Consider the following 19,625-nt stretch of genomic DNA (forward strand, 5'->3'; position numbering starts at 1 on the left):
GAACCACTCTCCGATTTCTTTGGTGGGATTTGATGGGCTCCTGATCTAGACTTTGTGTTGGGAATAGCCAGGGCAGGATCGCTTAGGCAGTGAGACTTAACACACTCCCTTGGCAGAGAAGGTCCTCATCACTAGTATATTATTTCCTGTTCTACTTACAGCCTCGGCATTGAGAAGAAGCTACAGTGGACCTTCGTATCTGCCATTAAAAACAGCCTTAGGAAAACACTGTTGTACTCTTCCTGAACAATGCATGCCTCTATCTCAGCTACAAAGTCCCCACTAAAGGCTGGTGGACTATGCTAGAGCTGACAGTATTGCTGCTGAACACGTGATGCATGCTGTGGTTAACTTAAAAGTACAGATATAGCATCAACAACTCAGCAAGTGGAAGGAATACTGTCAAACTCAGTTCAATTTAAACACACCAATTGAGGGAACCGATGATTTCTTGAAGTCATATGCTCAGCAAATAATAAGAGAAATGAAAGACAGCATGAAGAGCAGGGAAGCTTTGATGACTGAATTGCATGCACTCCTCTGTATTTCAGAGGGCTTCTGTGAGATCTGACAGCTGCTGTCAATGATGTAAGGACCGGAAGCCTGATACTTTGTTGTTGTTTTCGCCTCCGCTGCCATCTGGGCAACTGTAATTGCCAACAGAGGCGCCTATGAAACTGTCAGACTTTTTTCTCTGAAGAGACACCATTCATAAGTCTGGGAAGGTGGAACATTCCTCGACTGCTCAATATGAGGGTTGAATGCTCGATTGGAAAGCGCAAGGATGAGTGTAAACATTAACTGGAAATTCATGTAAGCGCAGGCAACTGAATTATTGAAATATGTTCCTGTGGGCAGTGCACCTCCTCCCAGTACACTCCTCCCAGTACACAAGCACCAACAACTCCTAAACCCCACAGTACACGTCACAACAAGCCTGCACATCAACACCTACTCACATCCATGCTTCTCTACACACACTCACTCAGCAAACACGCAACCGAAATATGGAACCTACTGAGTAGCGACATACCCAACATCTTCTTCATCACAGAGACCCAGCTCAACCCCTCATCGGCACAACAATCCCAGCGGGGTACAAGATTCCTCTACAGGACCACCTTCACAAGCCAGGAGGAGGACTTGTAATCATCTAAAATAATCCATCAAATGCACAACATCCACAGAGAACACCACACCATTCATGGAACACCTGCACTTCAAGCTGCCAATCTTTGAAAACTTCATCCTGAACATAACCCTCACCTACCGACCACCCAGACCCAGAGCCACGTTTACCAACCTCATAATCAACTTTGTCACCTCACTCACCACAGCCTGCAGAGCCTACATTCTCCTAGTGACCTCAACTTTCACCTGGAAGACTGATACAAGCCCACCTACACAGCCCTTCTCAAAAGCTTGAGCACTATCGGACTCATCCAGCTTGTCCAAGAACCAACACACACCACAGGACACACACTGGACTTCCACTTCACCACAAGCGACAGCATGAAATACAACTCCACCACACCACTCACATGGAATAATCACTCCATCATCCACTTTCAAATCAACACACCTCAAGTCATCGGCCCACCTAGGTTCAGCATTCCAAGCAACAGCTAGGGCAAAATCACAGAAGCAGACTGGCTCAGCACCCTCAGCACGGATCAACTCAGCCCCACAGACAACCTCAACAATTTTATTAACAACTTCAACAACTGGATCAAGAACTGCGCGGACTCCCTCGGACCCAACAAGTATAGTAGATCTAACAAGCAGACCAGCTGGTACACAGAAGATCTCCAAGACACTAAACAACACTAAAAACAGCTAGAAAGGAAATCGAGGGACAGCCACAACACCACAGACAGAACGACTTACAAGGCTGCACTCAGACGCTATCAGCAGCAAATAAAAGACACAAAGAAAAATGCACTAATGGACTGCATCGAAGGAAGCTCAAAGAGCTGCAAGGAGATTTTCTCCATCATTTAGGATTTCACCTCGCCCTTAGCCACTGTCAAAAACATTGCTGCCTCCCAACAACTCTGTGCCAACCTATCCAACTTCTTCCACATCAAAAGCGCATACATCTACAGCAACTTTGCATGCCAACCCAACCCAACCCCAGAGAACGCGTTGCTAACCTACCCATCACCAACCAGGATGGCCATTTGACCGAAAGTACAGCCCTCACCTGAAATGACACAGTGGAAATCATATGGATCATCCACTCGGGGGCCCCATCAGACCCATGCCCCCACTACATCTACAACCTGGGAACTTCACCAATCGGCACCACACTGGCCCACGTCATCAACACTTCCATCCCATCTGCCACTTCTCTGGATGCATGGAAACATGTAGAAATCAACGCCTTCCTCAAGAAGCCTACAGCTGACCCGAATCAACTGAGCACTTCCATCCCATCTCCCTGCAGCCAAAGTAATTGAGAAGGCCATCAACAGCAACCCATAAACCACCTCTAGCTTTACCATCTTCTAAACAACACTTGATAAGGATTCAGAAAGAACCACAGCACCAAAACAGCATTCATTGTAGCCATTGGTGATATTCGAATCATCCTGGACTGAGGAGAAATAGTGGCCCTCATCCTGGTCCACCTCTCCACAGCCTTCGACATTGTCTTCCATAACAGCCTCATCAGAAGACTCCTCGAGATTGACATTCAAGCATCTGCTCTCAAATGGATCTGTTCCTTCCTCATGGGAATGGGTCAGGCTGTCACCCTTCACAAAGGAGACCAAGAGACTGATATGTGGAGTCCCACAGGGAGTGTCCCTCAGCCCCACCCTTCCCAATATATACATGGCACCACTCCCCTACATCATCTGATCACAAGACATCACTGTCATCCCCTATGCCAATGGCACCCAACTCATCATCTCCCTGATGAACTAGACAATCACCAGCAGGACCAACTTCACCAACTACTTGACCATGGTAGCAACTGGATGCAAACCAACTGCCTGCAGCTCAACTCCGACAAGACATAATGACTGATCTTTGGCAACAAGACCTCCAGATGAGTTAGGACAAACACCCACATGCCATGCAAGAAATCTACAGATCATCCTAGACAACAAGTTCAACATGATGTCTCAAGTGAACGCAGCGAACTCCTCCTGCATCCACATATTACGCATGATACAAAAGATCTTTAAATGATTGGCTTAGAACACCAGCAGGACGGTCAGGAAAACACTCATTACCAGTAGACTTGACTACGCCAACACTCTCTATGCCTGAATCATCAATCAACTCCAACACAGACTCCAACCATCCAGACCACCGCTGCAAGACTCTGACCTGACCTCCCACACCACACCCCATCACACCACACCTCAAGAGGCTTCACTGGCTCCCTATTCACAAGCATAGCCAATTCGAACTTCTCACGCACACATATGCACACATACAAAGCCATACACAAACCAGAACCAGAATACCTGAAACAGCTGTATACACTGTAACCACCCCAGCAGACACCTACACCCTGCCTCACTCTCACTGCCACACATTCCCCGCATCCACAAAAGCAAAACTGGAAGTTGCTCATTCTCCTACATTGCACCCAACTCCCTCAACACTTCGGAGCCTCCTCCCCACTTCTTGAGTTCCACCAGAAGCTGTGAACCTGGCTCTTCGTATAAGCATCTTGGGGACCTTTACCTACACACCTGCCCAAGTGCCTGGATACCCTCTTAGGTGATTAGTGTGCTCTACAAATCAACATAACACACAATAACATAACATAACACCTCCGAGAACAAGCATTCCAAGGCAGATTCCTCCAGGACATAGGTGGAAAGGAGCAAGTCATATCTGTTCATTGACTAAGGAGCCACCGAGGGAAACAACTACTGACAGTCCCATTCCAGAAGAGATGTGGAACATCAGTTGTGTCACAGAGACTGCAAGAAGTTCAAATATAAAATGTGTAGACGTTAAGCCCTTCAACAGTGGGAAAATAATGTCTGTGACACTTCACATAAATCTCTATAGGAAGTTAATAAACTATAACAAAAACTATATCATATTAACAAAGTAATACGAACATTGGCTTCAATACATTATCTGAAAGCTTAACAGTTTAATCAAACTTTCTACATTTCAATTTCATTTTTTTTCGCATTGCACTTATCTTGTAACCAGCGCACACAACCAATACACCTGCACATATAATAAAATGAAGCATTCCCTCCAGAGAGATGCCTTGAAGATGGTATTCCTCTAAGGCATGCACTGAGCCTGAACTTTATGGAGAACGGCCTTGACTCTGCTCACAGCACTGTACATCTCACTCTCATATCGGATAATAAGCATAGTGACTGTGCAAGTACCACATTCCAGATCCAAAAAGCAGTCTTACCCTTACAGATCACCTGGTTCTCGGGCTCATAGCCAGCCTTGCAGGTGCAGCGGCCAATGGGCACCATCCATTCTCCATCCCCGTTACAGTACAGCTTGATAGGGGCATCCACCTCCTCAGCATTGGGGATACAGATGCCCCTCGAAATAACCAGTGAGGTGCTCTCTGCCCCAGTCATTGTCTCAGGGAAGACGGCAAAGTTTTGCACGACACTGGGACACTTCTTAAAGAAAACACGCACTGAGAGTAGGGACATGCATGCCCCATAGTCTTGAAAGGCCAAGTAGAAGCCAGTTCGCGTGAGAGGTCCAAAGCTCCTCACCTCTGTGTTGACTTTCATCAGCCTCCCACCAAAGTCCACCTGGGAAAAGCTTTCATCAGCCGCAATGGTGTCCACTTTGAGGTAGGGTGCCTCCGTCCAGAAGGCAGATTTCTTGGTGGCGATGATAGCATCAGTCTCATAGTAGTAGAGATTGAAGGTCTCCTTGCAGGAGCCAGGGACATTGGGAAGGCTGCTACAATCTCGCACGGTGAAGCGCATCTCCACATAGATGCGGTTGGCTGCGCGCCGATCTATGAATGTGGTGAGGAGCCAGTTGTTTTGGTTGGGTTCAAAGACGTTGCACACCTGATAGGTACGGATTGTGTTGAGGTTTTCATCATATCCGCTCACCTCCTCCCACTGCAAAAGGTAGAAAGAAAAGTCACTGGTTGTATGCCACTTGGAAAAGATGTAATGTCGAAAAGGACGAATGATAAATTATTGTTAATATATTCGCAGTAATGTGGTGAACGCAAAAGATGCTACTAGAACACAAAATAATCCAATATATTCCACTTATTTCTTGCTGACATTCAGGCATGGTAGTTCTAGAACAAGTTTCCGTCTCACAGGCACAGCATGATAATTACAAAATATGTGCAAGATTCACTCTGATAAAAGTGAACATGGGACTTGATAGCAATAGAATAGGCAAAACACACACATGCAGTAGTATCCCATTGCCCTCTATGACTGGGACTAAAGATAGAGAGCTTGTGGGTGCAAGCTCTGGTCACAAAGAGAAACAGCAAGTAGAACCCATCATCAAAGCAAGCTTCCTCAACACACACACAGCAGGTACAGACATTGGCCAGCAACACATGTACTAAAAGACACCACTGGGAACACGTTATAGTGGCATGTGAGAGACTATCTTAGAGTCGGCACAGTCCCTAAAAAAGCAGTTTTTAGAGTCCAATTTGAACGCATAAGGAGAGGTGGCTTCCTTCACACTGATGTTGGGTTGAATCTGCCAGGTTATTTATCAGCAATGTTTCAACTAGCAGATGCAAGGACAACACACCTTCAGCCAGCAAATTCCCATTACCCTAAGAAAGTAGGGAGAGTCCATCACCTGACCTTGACTCATCACACACAGAAGAGGGAGAGACCATCAGCAGAGGGAGAGTCCATCACCTGACCTTGACTCATCACACACAGCAGAGGGAGAGACCATCAGCAGAGGGAGAGTCCATCACCTGACCTTGACTCATCACAGACAGCAGAGGGAGAGTCCATCAGCAGAGGGAGAGCCCATCAGCTAACCTTGACTCATTACACACAGAAGAGGGAGAGCCCATCAGCAGAGGGAGAGCCCATCAGCAGAGGGAGAGCCCATCAGTCATAGGATGACTAGAAGCAGAACTTGCATCCCTCCAGCACAGACAGCACATAGGTTCAATTGGAAGAGCAAGCACGTGTACATCAAAGACATGGGGTGGAGGCTACCAACACAACACTTCACGTGCCACTCAAGTATTGTTTTACTCTTCAGCAAACCAAGCTTCTCTTACCCCCAGAGAAAGAGACTGTCCGCAGAGCAAGAAGCATACACAAAAGAGACCGGCCTAAAGATACCCGCTGGAGGAGCAAACTTTCCTTGCATAAAGAGTAGAGAGACAGGATAGACAGAGAACAGGCCTAGCTTTTCAGCTTCAAAACGTTCTAAACTCTCTGTGAACAGATAGCCACCACCCTGTGAGCAGGGTTCCTCCCCGGAGAGAGCAGTGTGGATACAACAGTCCCCTCAAGATCAATGCGGGCCCGTAAAGAGAAAATAAATAACAATTTGTGGTATTATGGCTGGGAGGAAAATTGAGTTTTAAATATTGCACCAGGCTAGGTCTTGATATTTCAATCTTCAAGGAAAACAGTTACAAATATTAAAGAGGAGCGCTTTGCTAATGGTAAATGAATCCCGATTTCGGAGAGCGAGTGAGGGCTGGGATGAGTAAAGAGCGCGGGGGGGGGGGGGGGGGGTGTTAGCTAAGAGCTGTACACTCGTAGCATGCGATTTCATAGGCCCCACTGACTAGGAGACCATGTTCTCAGTTTCATCCCCTGCAGCAAACGCCTGTCCGTTTCTTTTTACAATCCGCGGCATTTACCAACCAAAAGACGGGGGCTCGCCCCAGTCACAGTCTGAAGGTCGCCTCAGAGCCGCAGACTGACATGTAATGACATCGAGACGCCCTTGAGACTCTAAAGGAGGAAAGGATCCGCAGACGTAACATTAGGGGCAGCTTTGAGGGATGCTGCCAACAGCAAGAGCTTCATCTTGAAAAGGTTAATCCTTTACCCTTTTGTTTTCTTGTTTTTGTTTTGCTGACATGTTGCCTTAGGGGTGCTGCCGAGTGGTATTAGAATCTACAAGCATGAAACAAGCACTGATAAAGCCAAAACGTCTGGATTGCATTGAAGTTCTAGAAAGGGGGCTCTTTGCTAGGTTACATATTGTAATTCCTTGCTCATGGGGATACCCATCTGACCATCCTTCTGTGACTGATGTGTGTAAGAAAGGCGCTCTAGTACAACCCTGGAGCATAGACTGTTCAGCTAGTTCCCTCATGACAGGGCAAGAGCTGGGCACAGACTCAGCTCCTTCAAATTCAATGGTTCATTTGTCTACAGAAACCAGATGATGTAGAATTGGGCGATGTTACACACCCTTTTCAATGGAGCCGAATCCATGCTCTCTAAGAGCTCCGGCTTGACAATAGATCTTTATACCAAGAAAATGTTGACCCTGCATTTATCACTTACCTCAAATAGGAATTGATGTGAATGAATATTAGAAGTGGGTGTGCACATTTTTGTGTCATCACTTTCTCATCTGTCAGATTTAGCCACGGTTGCCCTTTCATAGGCAGGCACTGCCCTGCCTACCGCTGATCACAGGGGCCATGACATCACTTTTCTTTCCACAGTTACCACTCCGAGCCCTTCCCCCAAACTCTTCAGGAAAAGCAAATATGAGATTAACACGGCCAAATATGGGGCAAATGATCAACTTTGTGATATCGCCATAGGATCGATGGACACCTGATTTTATTTCCACCACCTATGTTGGTCCGTGAATCAACATACATACACAAGCCAGGCTTGCACAGGCTTAATTTATTTGTGAATATTCCCTATTTTTTTTTTAGGTCGAGCCTGGAAAGCGCATGCGCTGCTGCGAGCCATGCAGTAGTGGAAAACTGAATAGAAGCCCCGCCAACTCTCCGCCCATATTTGAAATTGACTAGTGTCATTGCCCTTTGTGAACGCTGGTTTCCGAGTTATTAGGCTTGTTAGTCCCTCCTTTGTACCGCCTTGTCTTCATTTGATACCTCCCATAACAACTGGACCTTTTACTGGTGTCGTTACATGGGCAGCACCATTGTATAAAATGGTATCATTGTGCACAACTGACTGTTTAATTGTTTGAATACTGATGTGAAAATTTGGTGTGCAGGTTACATATTCTTATTTTGCATGTTGTTACATGGTCTCCCATATAAGTTGGTGAGCACTATTTTTTTTAATGCTCTTCCCCTCTTCCACCCAATATCTGGCAGCATGTCGCCTGCTTTGATTTTGTTTAATGTTTACTAATGGCAGTCCGCTTTAACTCCTTCGCTGCGGCGGGAATTCCGCCGCAGCGCTAAGGGGGTGGGGCGGCCGAGCGGTGCTCGCATGCTCGTGACGGAGCCGCTCAGTCACGAGCCGAGGTTGAGCTGTGCTCGTGACGGAGCGGTTCCGTCACGAACGCGCCCTCTCAATGGAACGCGCCACGCAGGCGCGAAATTCGCGCCGTGCAGGCGCGTCGAGCGGGCTATGACGGTACCACTCCGTCATGAGCACACCTCAACCGAGGCTCATGACGGAGCGGCTCCGTCATGAGCATAGAACGGGTTAACTACAGCGGCCGCATTTTTAAATTTATTTATTTTAGCAGTATGGTCTGCATTTAGTGGCTGCACTTACTTATTTATTTGTTTTTTTACCAGTGCCCATGTGTCGCTTTCACATTCATAGAGGTACAAAACGGGGTGGTGATGGACGGAGCATCTGAACCAATCAAACACTCACACCCAGTCAACAGATTTGGGTTTAATCCATCACCATTCTTTAGCCCACTCTGCCACCCCAGTTCAGCCATGGCTATATGCAAATCAGTCTGACCCTGTGCCTTATGGGAACAGTCCAGCCCGAACTGCCTTCACATTCATAGAGGCCACGCCCTTTCTTTACACAAACCGTGTCTAAAGAAAGGGACATGACCGAAATTAAAATGAAAACACGGCATGGGTGCTTTTACCCAAAAAACCCATCTGTTTGTCAACATGATTTAAAAATGCTTTTTTTTCGTGACAGCCCCGTGCCACGGTTTCACTTTAATGTAGGGCACGCCCATCATGAATTTGAAAGCGTCTCATGGGACTAGGAAAACAAACAAAAAAATATTTGCAATGCAATAGGTCTCACATTTGCGAGAGTTTAAGCTATTGCATTGCCAATAGCTTAAACGCTCGTTAATGCGAGACTTATTGCATTGCAAATGCTTGTTGTATGACTGTAGCTAATAAGGAATCTATATTCCACAAATGTTCACATGGAAATGATATCTAAACAGTCATATTTTAAATAAAGAAATATTTCAGAAGTTAATAAACCATTTAAAGCGCTATGGAATCAACAAATTGAGGGGACAAATGTGAGTCAAGAAGGGAGGTTTAGTATAAGGTTATTCTGGCTCTGAACCATGCAAACTTGCATATAATTTGAATGTATTCCCTACAGCTTCGGAAATAAAAGCCATCAATGCTTCTGCCTCTTATAATATAATAAAGCTTTTCAGCGCAGGTCTATGGACACAGTATATAATTACCCAGCATGCCCTGCACAGGAAATATTAGCAGGAGGCTGTACTGCTAATACATTCTTTGGCCGCAGGAGGCATTCATCTTAGCAAAAGAAAATCGCTTTAATTTTGGAATACAAGAGCCATATTGTCAATAATAAATTGCCCAGGATGCTCTGTCACTACTGACAGCATTTCTGTTGTTAAAAATAAGTGTGATTTCATTTAAATAGGCACAATGCCTTCCCGCAGCAATACCCTGTATTAGGGGATCCCTGCTGCTGGCAGGGCACGCTGGCTAATTATATCCTGAAATGGTGGCACCTGAGAGTCTCACACCGCCTCTGAAAAATTGAAAATAATTAAAAATGGCTGCAGAGTTTAAAACTTTACCATTATCAAGAAATGTTTTTCTAGGTCACAACAGGAAAAACAGAGTCGGCGTACCAATCCCTGGGTGCCCTTTATTCCAAACTGTGATATACAGATGCAGGTGGGTAGCTATGCTGACTGGTGTCATTGGTCAGCTTGACTCGCCAAACACGCTATTTGATTGGCTGAATTGGTTATAAAATGAATGCGCTTACCTTCTCCAAAGGGAATTATTTGCAGAGGGGAAAATAAAAGGGCTGCACGGATGTACTACGTTACGACGCGTACCATAACAACGCGTGCTTTAACAACGCGTCCCTTACAACGCAAGTCGTTACCACGACTTGCGTTGGGGGCGCGGATTGAGAATAGTATAATTTACTATTCTAACACCAGTCCCCATGGACACTAGGGAAGGTGTTGGAATAGTAAATATACTATTCTTAATCCTCTAGCGCCCTCCAGCGCAAGTCGTGGTTACGACTTGCGTTGTAACGGACGCGTTGTGAAAGCCTTACGGAGTAAAATCTGCGTTGTAAAGGATGTTCCCCAGGCTGCACTGATACCCCCATTGTCCCATTCTGAAGTTAAAGTATTTGAGACTATATTGCTCTTAGAAGTCAACGTTTCATGATTTTTTTCCGGCTAAGCTCCACCCTTTTACAGATATGTTTTAGGAGAACTGAACAAAGACTCAAAGTCAAGTACATTTCATATTTTCTAACTACCAAGACAGAATTCCTTGATTAATCAACTAAATGAGGTATCCTGAAGTATAAGCTCTTTTTTTACATTGCATTTCTGTATTTAATATTTTTGTAGACCGTTTTTACTTTCCATCACTTTCTAAAATTATATTTTTTGAAAAATGAGGAAGCAACCTAAGTGCAATGACACATCAATTTGTGTTCCATAACTATTTGGTCATCACAGTACTTCTTCAAGGCAACCGCTACACCTCAATTTTGAAGTAGGCGTCACATTGTTCAGTATAACAATGGACTTCTTGAGGTATCTGACTCCGATTATGCATCCTTTGGGGATAGAAAACATCTTGTAAGCGAACTGAATAAACATAAAGAATGTAAAATATAATGGATCTCAAATTGAAGACGAGTTTGCAGTGACTTCAGGTTTTCCTATTGTGTAGTAAACGCTAATAAGAGGCGTGGTAGCATCAAAATGAGTATATGGGCTCACATGCATATACTCTTCCAAATCAGAAATCACTGCTAACTCTGGAATCACTTTAGCAATTGCCCCGAAGAAGATAGATGAAGGCTTGTTTGCCTGGCATGAACATTGACGGGTTTACCTTCAGATGGCAGCCTACGCAAAACCACTTGGTTTTTCTTCACTCAGACCTCACCTTCAAATAAACCACGCCCAATTAAACCAAGGCCTGCTGGCACTAGCTCTCTCCAGAAGATGCCAACACCAGAGAAAAAGTTCAAGCCTAAGCAAGCTTTCAACTGCATGGAGGCAGTGCTGTGTTGAATGGATCCATGCCCTCTTTCGCCTCTGTGTAAGGCATGTGTGCCGAAGCATGTCTTGTTAAAGCTTCAAGAGGTTTGGCCACATCCGCCCAATACTGAAGGGACTCCTTGGCTCTCCTCTCCCCATCATCATCAGGACCAGCTGCACTATGCACAAGACCATTCAAACTGAGCCCCCTGAATACCTGGATTTAGGATTAACCACCTGAGGTGAGACAGCACCACACTTCAGCCAAGACATCACCAAACTGGACAGAAAGAACTGCAAAAATAACAAGCAGAAGGGAAAGCCTTTTTTCATCTACCCATCAAGATCTTGAAAAAAATCCCATTCGACCCAATAAATGCCCGTACTCTCCAGTAATTCAGATAACACATCATTTCAGAAAACGTCAGCTTAGGGATGGGGAAGGAGAAGCTCGCAGTACCTTTCCATGGTCCCTCTTCAAACTCCCCTTCTTAACCCCTTTCCGGCCCTTTGAACCTGTATTTGATTTTCATCTTTAAATCAGAATCTGGAGATGCCAAATTTTATTTCCCCACGTGCCACATCCCACTATGTGAATCCTAGGTTGCCTTCCTCCAGTCCACAGAGTTTTGGTCTGTCAGTGCAAACCATTCGGAAAGTATCATACACATCATCCGCAGTCTCTTCTCTACTGTTGTCCTCTTTCTTAACCAGTGAGGTAATGGAATAGGATGGCCCTACCTCACCCCTGCACAGTGGTTACTTAAAAAAAAAAGTGCAGGGGCTCTCAGGTGAAAGCTTGCACCAGCCCATTTCTCCCAATAGCACCACCCAAAACAGAACCAGCTACTAACCATGGAAGTTGGGAGAGGATGTGGAATAATGGCCAGAGCTGCTGACTTAGGAGCTGGAGAACCAGGTTTGAGTCTCAGCATTGGCTCAACATCCTGTGATTCTGGCCAATTCACTTAATCTTACTGAAAACGATGGAGTCCTTAACTGGTGCTCATTAAAAGCACTAGTGTTGATGAATAAGTGCCAGTTCTGAGTACAGGAAATCACCGGCTCAAATTAAACACTGCCCCTGCATAATGTAAGGAGGGTTGCCCAAATTTTCCACAACTAACCAATATTTATTGGCCATGGGCTAAATAGAACTCCTCTCCCCCATCCCCGAAGGGATGCCACCCCTGTGCAGAAGGGGCAGCATAATGCCCCTAAACCAACCCTCATGCACTCTGTGTCTGTGATAGTGAATCTCTTGAACTCTTAAACCCCACTTTTGCAGGTGCCACAAGTGGCTACAAGAATTTGGCTTTGGTTCTCTGGTTCTAAATTGAATATTCATCTTCAACATACTGATAAACTGTTAAGTTTTAAGGGTTTTATGAACTTAGGCACCTACCAGTGCTACCTCTGGTTCAACTGCAGCTTGTACCATTGTGTGCACAATTCTTTGGCATAACAACTCAGGCTTTTACAGCACATGCCTTTACCACACCTTCTTTACCATTCAATGCCTTTACCACAATTATGCTTTTACCCTGCATGCCTTTCCAACGAAAGGTAAGCATATATAAGGTAAGTTACACCACTACTTTAATATATATATAAATAAAGCCAATGGCCCGTTCCCATGAATTTTGTCTAGTGACTAAACAACAACTCAGAATAACTAGTAGTGGGAAGAATGTACTGCACAGCTTTTAGTAACATTCCGGTTCCTGTTAAGAGCCACTACACATGCCGTACAGATTTTGCAGTGTACGTTCTTGAGTGCACTTGCCATCTCAAGTACATTGGCAGCACCATGCTACCAATTTTAAATCGTATATCACAACATCTACGTGCAACTCAGATTCAAATTACCCAGTTGCCTAACACTTTAAAGCCGTCATTCCAACAAAGTCTGTGATCTCAATTACATTGTAATAGGAGCTGTCCCTCTATCCACTCGAGGGGGCAACCAGGAATGAAAGTTACGTCAGCTGGAGTCTTCCTTCATTCTATCATTAGATACTAGAATACCTAATGGATTAAACACCAGTGTAGATCTCCACAATAAAATATTGCTGAAGGAGAACTTTTTTGCCTCACTTTTTTGCCTCAGTTTTTAAATAGCCTCTCTGTGAAACTGTACCTACATGTCAATCATTCTGAAAATACATTGAGTTATTATTGCTTATAACGTGAGTTACCAAATGAAATGTTAGATTTAACAATTTGTATCTTTTCTCTACCTGGAATGATTACTGATATTGCGAATTTGCACATATCTCAGACTTCTTATTGGTAGATTTTTTGTCAGCATTAGCACTTTATTGCAAATTGTTTACATTATCCAGCCATCATTTCCACTAGCCCCACCGTTTGTAGGTATTTTTATTATCTCTATTTTGGTGGTTTTAAGTATCTCTCTTTGCACATTATACGACATTTGTCTTTTAGGAGCACTTTCTGTATTAATTTATGCATTTAATAGCTGCCTATAACTATTGTATGCTTTTGTCGTAGGCCTTCATTGATAATGGTTTACATCAGTGGTTTATTACATCATGGTTACATAGCTTACTAAGAATGATCACATGGCACTATTAGGCACTTGCCATTAGTCTCAGCCATGAATTGGTCTTACAATAGTTAAATGTGCACCACTACTATCCTGCCATTAGTAATCATAGAGACTTGCTGACGCTATTTTTATATACACACTTTAAGGCTTGCTTTTTAAAATATTTAAAATTAATTTGTCCGTTTTGAAAGAGTCTGTTTTCCATTTAGTGCTCCTCTCTTGATAACCCATGTTTTTTTTTTACAGTAAACAGTAAAATTTTATTTGTTCCAGACCTCAACTGAGATCAACAAATACAGAATTAAAATAAATTTAGATACTCATAAAAATGATTAAATAAAAGACTTTTGCTGTTTTAGGTTCTCTACAAGTTGGTACGGTAGCAATATTCTACCACCTACTCATACAGCATTCGATAGGATTAGATATGGTAAAATCTTCGGTTTTGTGCTTAAAACTTAAAACAGCTGGAAAAAGCTTTTTATAAACGTAAACAAATTAAGACAGACAAATAAATTAACGGGAGAATTACACAATTTGATTAGGTCTTGGGCAGAGACTGCGTTATGCTTTAATTTTAATTGAGGTTATATAACGTTGACGAGCCACAACTATGCTCACATTAGGACATATTAATAAAGCATGTAGAAAATCTTGTTGGCTACCTTTGCATAATTGCCATCCCAATTATCTAAAAAAGTGGCTGATGGGAGTATACCCAGGCGTAAGAGTAGAATACAGCGCCTTACTCCATGCTTTAATTGAAATCGCAAATAGGGAGCATGGGTTTTAAATTCTATTTGCTCTGCAAACCGTTTATAGTGCTTCAATTGACTGCAGTGTTCTTTATCAGATTCAAAGCTGATGATTTTAGGGGCCAAATGTTTTAAAAACAATTTCAGGTGTGCTGGGGACCACTCCTGTAAAAGTGCGACCATGCATTGAGAGACCTCACAGGCTTTCACCATATTCCTATTAAAAGTATACCCAGTTGCTTCCTCTCTGAAAGTCTCCAATCTTAAACAATGTCTTAAGGTGTCTGGGGCTGCATGCAATAAATTGTACGCCCACCTAATATTATTTGAGATTACTCTGGTAGAGATGCCCGTTACCGATAGCTCAAAACGTAGGGCTTGAACTGGCACCGACTGAGCCACTTTTATAAATTTTCAGAGTATGGTCCCTTCCTTTACTTTTATAGATTGACAAGTTTTAATATGTGAGTATTCCATGGCATACGATAAAATCGGAGGGATTTTCATACCATAGACTTCCAGCATTGATGTAATATGTCTATTTCCCGTGGAGTGGTACAATCTATGTAAAGCTCCAATGTGGGAATCTGCCTTCCGGTTCAGGTGGCAGAGGAGGGCTGTATCTGACAGATTGGAAGGAAAAAAGTAGACCCAAATACACATACTCTCTTAAGTCGCTATTGGTTCGTCTCCTAAAGACCAGATGTAAGGTAAGGGCTTCCTTTTGCCACTGAAAGGGATTGCTTTTGTTTTATTAATATTTGGCATCAGTAAACTTTTGATTGCATACAGATTTAATTCATTCAAAGATCTTTGTAAACCTATTGGGGTCTGGTCAAGTATACATTAAACAAGGTATATCGACTTGAGCTAAGTTTGGAGGGAAATTCTTACTTTGAGAGAGACGCCCTGGGAGATCACTAATATAGATGGAATATAATAGGGGAGCTAATAAGCATCCCTGTTTTAACCCATTCCGCAAAGGGATGTGTTTGGTTAGTCCTTTTTCTCCCCCCATTTGGACTCTGCACCATGTTGATGTATGAAGGGAGATTATTATTGTTAAGAGTTCGTTGGGAATCCCCATTTCAGCCATTTTCTCCATAGTGTCAATCTATTTACACTATCGAACGCCGTCGAAAAGTCAATAAAAGCACAATATAAAATGTGGTCATTTAACTTCACAAACTTATCAAGCACTGTTTGGAGCACAGCCATGTTGTCCAAAGTAGAATGCTTTGGGCGAAACCTAGCCTGATACATGGGAATAACTTTTCTAGAAAAAGCCTAATCTTTTAAGTGTTCCAAAACACAAGCAGCAAAGATCTTCCCAGAGGCGCTGAGGAGAGCTATTTGTCTATAGTTTGCGGGATTCTTTCTTACGCCTTTTTTTAAAAGGGGAACCACCACACTCTCTCACCAAGAATCTGGAATTTCTCCACTTTTCAAGCAATATTTGAAAAGAGGGCCTAAAACTTTTCCCCAGATGTCAGCGTTTTTTTTGTAAGACTTTGATAGGTATCTTGTCTGGGCCCATCGCTGCTGAAGACCTGGCAGAGGAAATCAGAAAAGAGATCTTGACGGCTGATATTTTCATTGGTTTCTGTTCGGGTAGTTTCTTCAGTGCCTGATCCAGTCCAGGGAAAGAAGGGCCATGATGGTTAGATTTATAGAGCCTTAGAATATACTTTTCCCAGTCAGATGATGATAAAGGAGTCGCTTGAGCAGATTTACATATCCCCATCTGCACAGAGATTATTTTCCAGAATAATTTATTATTGTTGTGTTTTACTGCTAGTTGAATGTCAACCCAGACTTGATCTCTTAATGCTTGTCTTTCTTTCTCCTTTGTCCGATGGTGGAGTTTTTTCAGTTTCCTTATTTCACCTTGTCTTAGCACACAGAAAGAGCGAAATTGCATTCTAGTCAATTTATTTAATTGTCGAGAATTATTCTCCAAAGATTTTCCCATATGGCATGTTTTAACACATTCTCGTCTCGAGGTACTTCCTTGAAGAGATGCGACTACCGACTGTAGGGTTGCCTCAAATCTATTTATTGGATTGCCAGTATTACTTACTAATGTTAGCGTATCTTTAGAAATCATATGATTTAACTTACTAATTGCTTTCAAATTCCAATAGATCCTTCCTGTTTTATGATCTACAGCTGCCTGGCCGTCGTATGAGCGGAGTGACCAAGGAGAGGCGTGCTGGGAATAGACTTCAACTTCCATAGTAAGTAATATCTAGTGGAAAGAGATTGGACCTTCGGAAATAAAGCTAAACAGCAGATAAAATAGTCTATGATTGAAGACTTAGTTGGATCCATTCTGGTAAATGCCGCCGGATTATCACCATCCTTCCTCCCATTTAATATTACGCCATTTATTGATTCGATAGAAGACAAAAGCATTTTCCCCCTTTTGTATGCTTTTAATTTATCGGGGAGGATGGGAGTTGGAATCTGGCAGGCTTCTTGTTCATGTTTTTTATGTATATTGCACATCACTGTCATTTCCTTTTGTTTGATTGGTTACACACTTTTTAAAATTGTGGTCCGGTCTCAGCGCGTCAGGTGAACAAGATCGCGGAGGCGATCGAAACGCGTCTGAGGCAGACACTTGTCTGTATCAATATAGGTGAATAGAACATACGATGGAACCTTGAAACCTGCCGACGTACCTCTTTGGATGTCTATTCTGCTGTGGTTTGTATCTGTTAGCAGTCCCTCCTTTGACTCGGAGGTTCAGGACTTTTGTTCATATATATATATATATATATATATATATATATATATATATATATATATATATATATATATATATATATATATATATATATATATATATATCAAGTGACAAGGCACTCATTCATATTATTACTAATGGGAGATATGTATATATATATATACATAGATATATATATATATTTTTTTATTGGGGATCCCTCTTTTTTATTATTTTAATTATTGTACATTTAAATATTTTCTTAATTGCGAGAGGCCCAAATCCCTCAATTTTTCTATTATTATAAAAATACATTGTTTCTTTTTTGGGGGCAAGCCCCCACAAACTCGCCCTTTTTAAAATTACCTTTACCACCATAGTCTCTTAGCCACCCTTAAACCCTAAAAACACCCTTACTACCTTATACCCTTACCCACCCTTCAACCTCAAAAATACCCTTACCCACCCCAAACCATAAAAACCCTTACCACCCTATGCCATAAGCCCTAAAAAATACACTTACCACCCCATATCTTACCCACCCATATACCCTGAAAAACACCCCTATTACCCAATACCCTTACCCATTCCTAAACCCTAAAACACCCTTACGACCCAATACAATACCCATACCCAACCCTAAAAACACCCTTACCATCCATTGCCCTTACCCTTCCCCAAACCCTGCAAATACTGGTACCACCCTAAACACGTATGCACCCCTCAACCTAAACCATAAAAATACCCTTATCAACATATACCCCTATGCATCCCTAAGCCAAGGAAATGGAGGGCACATTACTATCACTACAAGAAGATAGAAGTGAATAAAGATGTTGCTAAACTTACATAGAAAAGGATAGTGACGCCACTATAAGGAGACGGAGGGGTTTATGATGTCAATGACATTTAAGAAAATACATTGGGGTTTCACAACAAGAAGATATATAGTATACTGATGACAATAAAAGGAGATAGAAGGGGATTATGATGCCATTACCATGCGATAGATTGGAGTTATGTCACTAGGAGGACATCATAACTCCCATCAAACTCGGAGATAACCAGGAATTATGCTGCCATCTGAAGGAGGCAAACAGAGATTCTGATGCCACTTTTGAGAGGAAACTCAAGAAATCATGCAGTGCAATTTGAGGCAAAGCAAACGTGTGTCTATCTCAGACAAAATATTTAAGTAAGTGCGGAGTCAACAATACCATTACACCATTTTCACTAACAGTATCGATCATTCCCAATAAAAAGACACGAAAGCCTAACTGGCGCCCAGCTTGCAGTCACCATCTCTTCTTTGATAAACTGCAAGCAACACCTCAACGGACCAATGCAGTGAAGAAAGCAACTCTACGGACCAGGGAGATGAATAATTCACTGCTTTGGACATCAGAGGTGAAGAAAGCACCTCTGCGGACCACAGGGGTGAAGAAAGCACCTCTGCAGACCACAGAGGGGAAGAAATCAACTCGACAGAGCAAGGAGGTGGAAAAAACTTCTTTGCGGACCAGGGAGGTAAACAAAGCACCTCTGCGGACCCTGGAGGTGAAGAAAGCATTTCTGCAGACCAAGGGGGTGAAGTAAGCACCTCTGTGGACAAGGGAGGCAAAGAAAGCACCTCTGTGGACAAGGGAGGTAAAGAAAGCACCTCTGTGGACAAGGGAGGTAAAGAAAGCACCTCTGCGGACCTGGGAGGTGAAGAAAGCACTTCTGCAGACCAGGGAGGTGAAGAAATAAAGCACCTATGTGGTGAAGGGAGGTAAAGAAAGCACTTCTGCAGAGCAGGGAGCTGAAGAAAGCACCTTTATGGACCAGAGAGGTTAGGAAAGCACTTCTGCGGACCAGGGTAGTAGAGAAAGCTCCTCTGTAGATCACGGAGGTAATGAAAGCACCTATGTGCACCACAAAGGTGAAGAAAACACATCTACAGACCGTAGAGGTGAAGAAAGCCCTTCTGACAGTCAGGGAGGTGATGAAAGAGCCTCTGCAGATCAGAGATGAAGAAAGCACTTCTGCCGACCAGGGTGGTGAAGAAAGCACCTCTGCGGACAGGGAGGTGAAGAAAACACTTCTGCAAACCAGGGTGGTGAAGAAAGCACCTCTGTGGATCAGGTGGTGAAGAAAGCACCTCTGCAGACCAGGGGGTGAAGAAAGC

General features: G+C 43.3%; 1 protein-coding gene across 1 annotated transcript in view; it reads right to left on the reverse strand.

Moving 5' to 3' along the window:
* Nucleotides 1–19,625, reverse strand: part of EPHB1 (EPH receptor B1) — an 865,486-nt gene that overhangs the window by 612,329 nt on the left and 233,532 nt on the right. Inside the window, exon 3 of the mRNA XM_086943930.1 lies at nt 4,400–5,081. Coding sequence (XP_086800056.1) covers nt 4,400–5,081 — 682 coding nt within the window. The remainder of the gene's footprint in view (nt 1–4,399; nt 5,082–19,625) is intronic.

The sequence above is a fragment of the Lissotriton vulgaris genome, chromosome 11 (genome assembly GCF_964263255.1).
Source record: "Lissotriton vulgaris chromosome 11, aLisVul1.2, whole genome shotgun sequence".
Taxonomy (NCBI): domain Eukaryota; kingdom Metazoa; phylum Chordata; class Amphibia; order Caudata; family Salamandridae; genus Lissotriton; species Lissotriton vulgaris.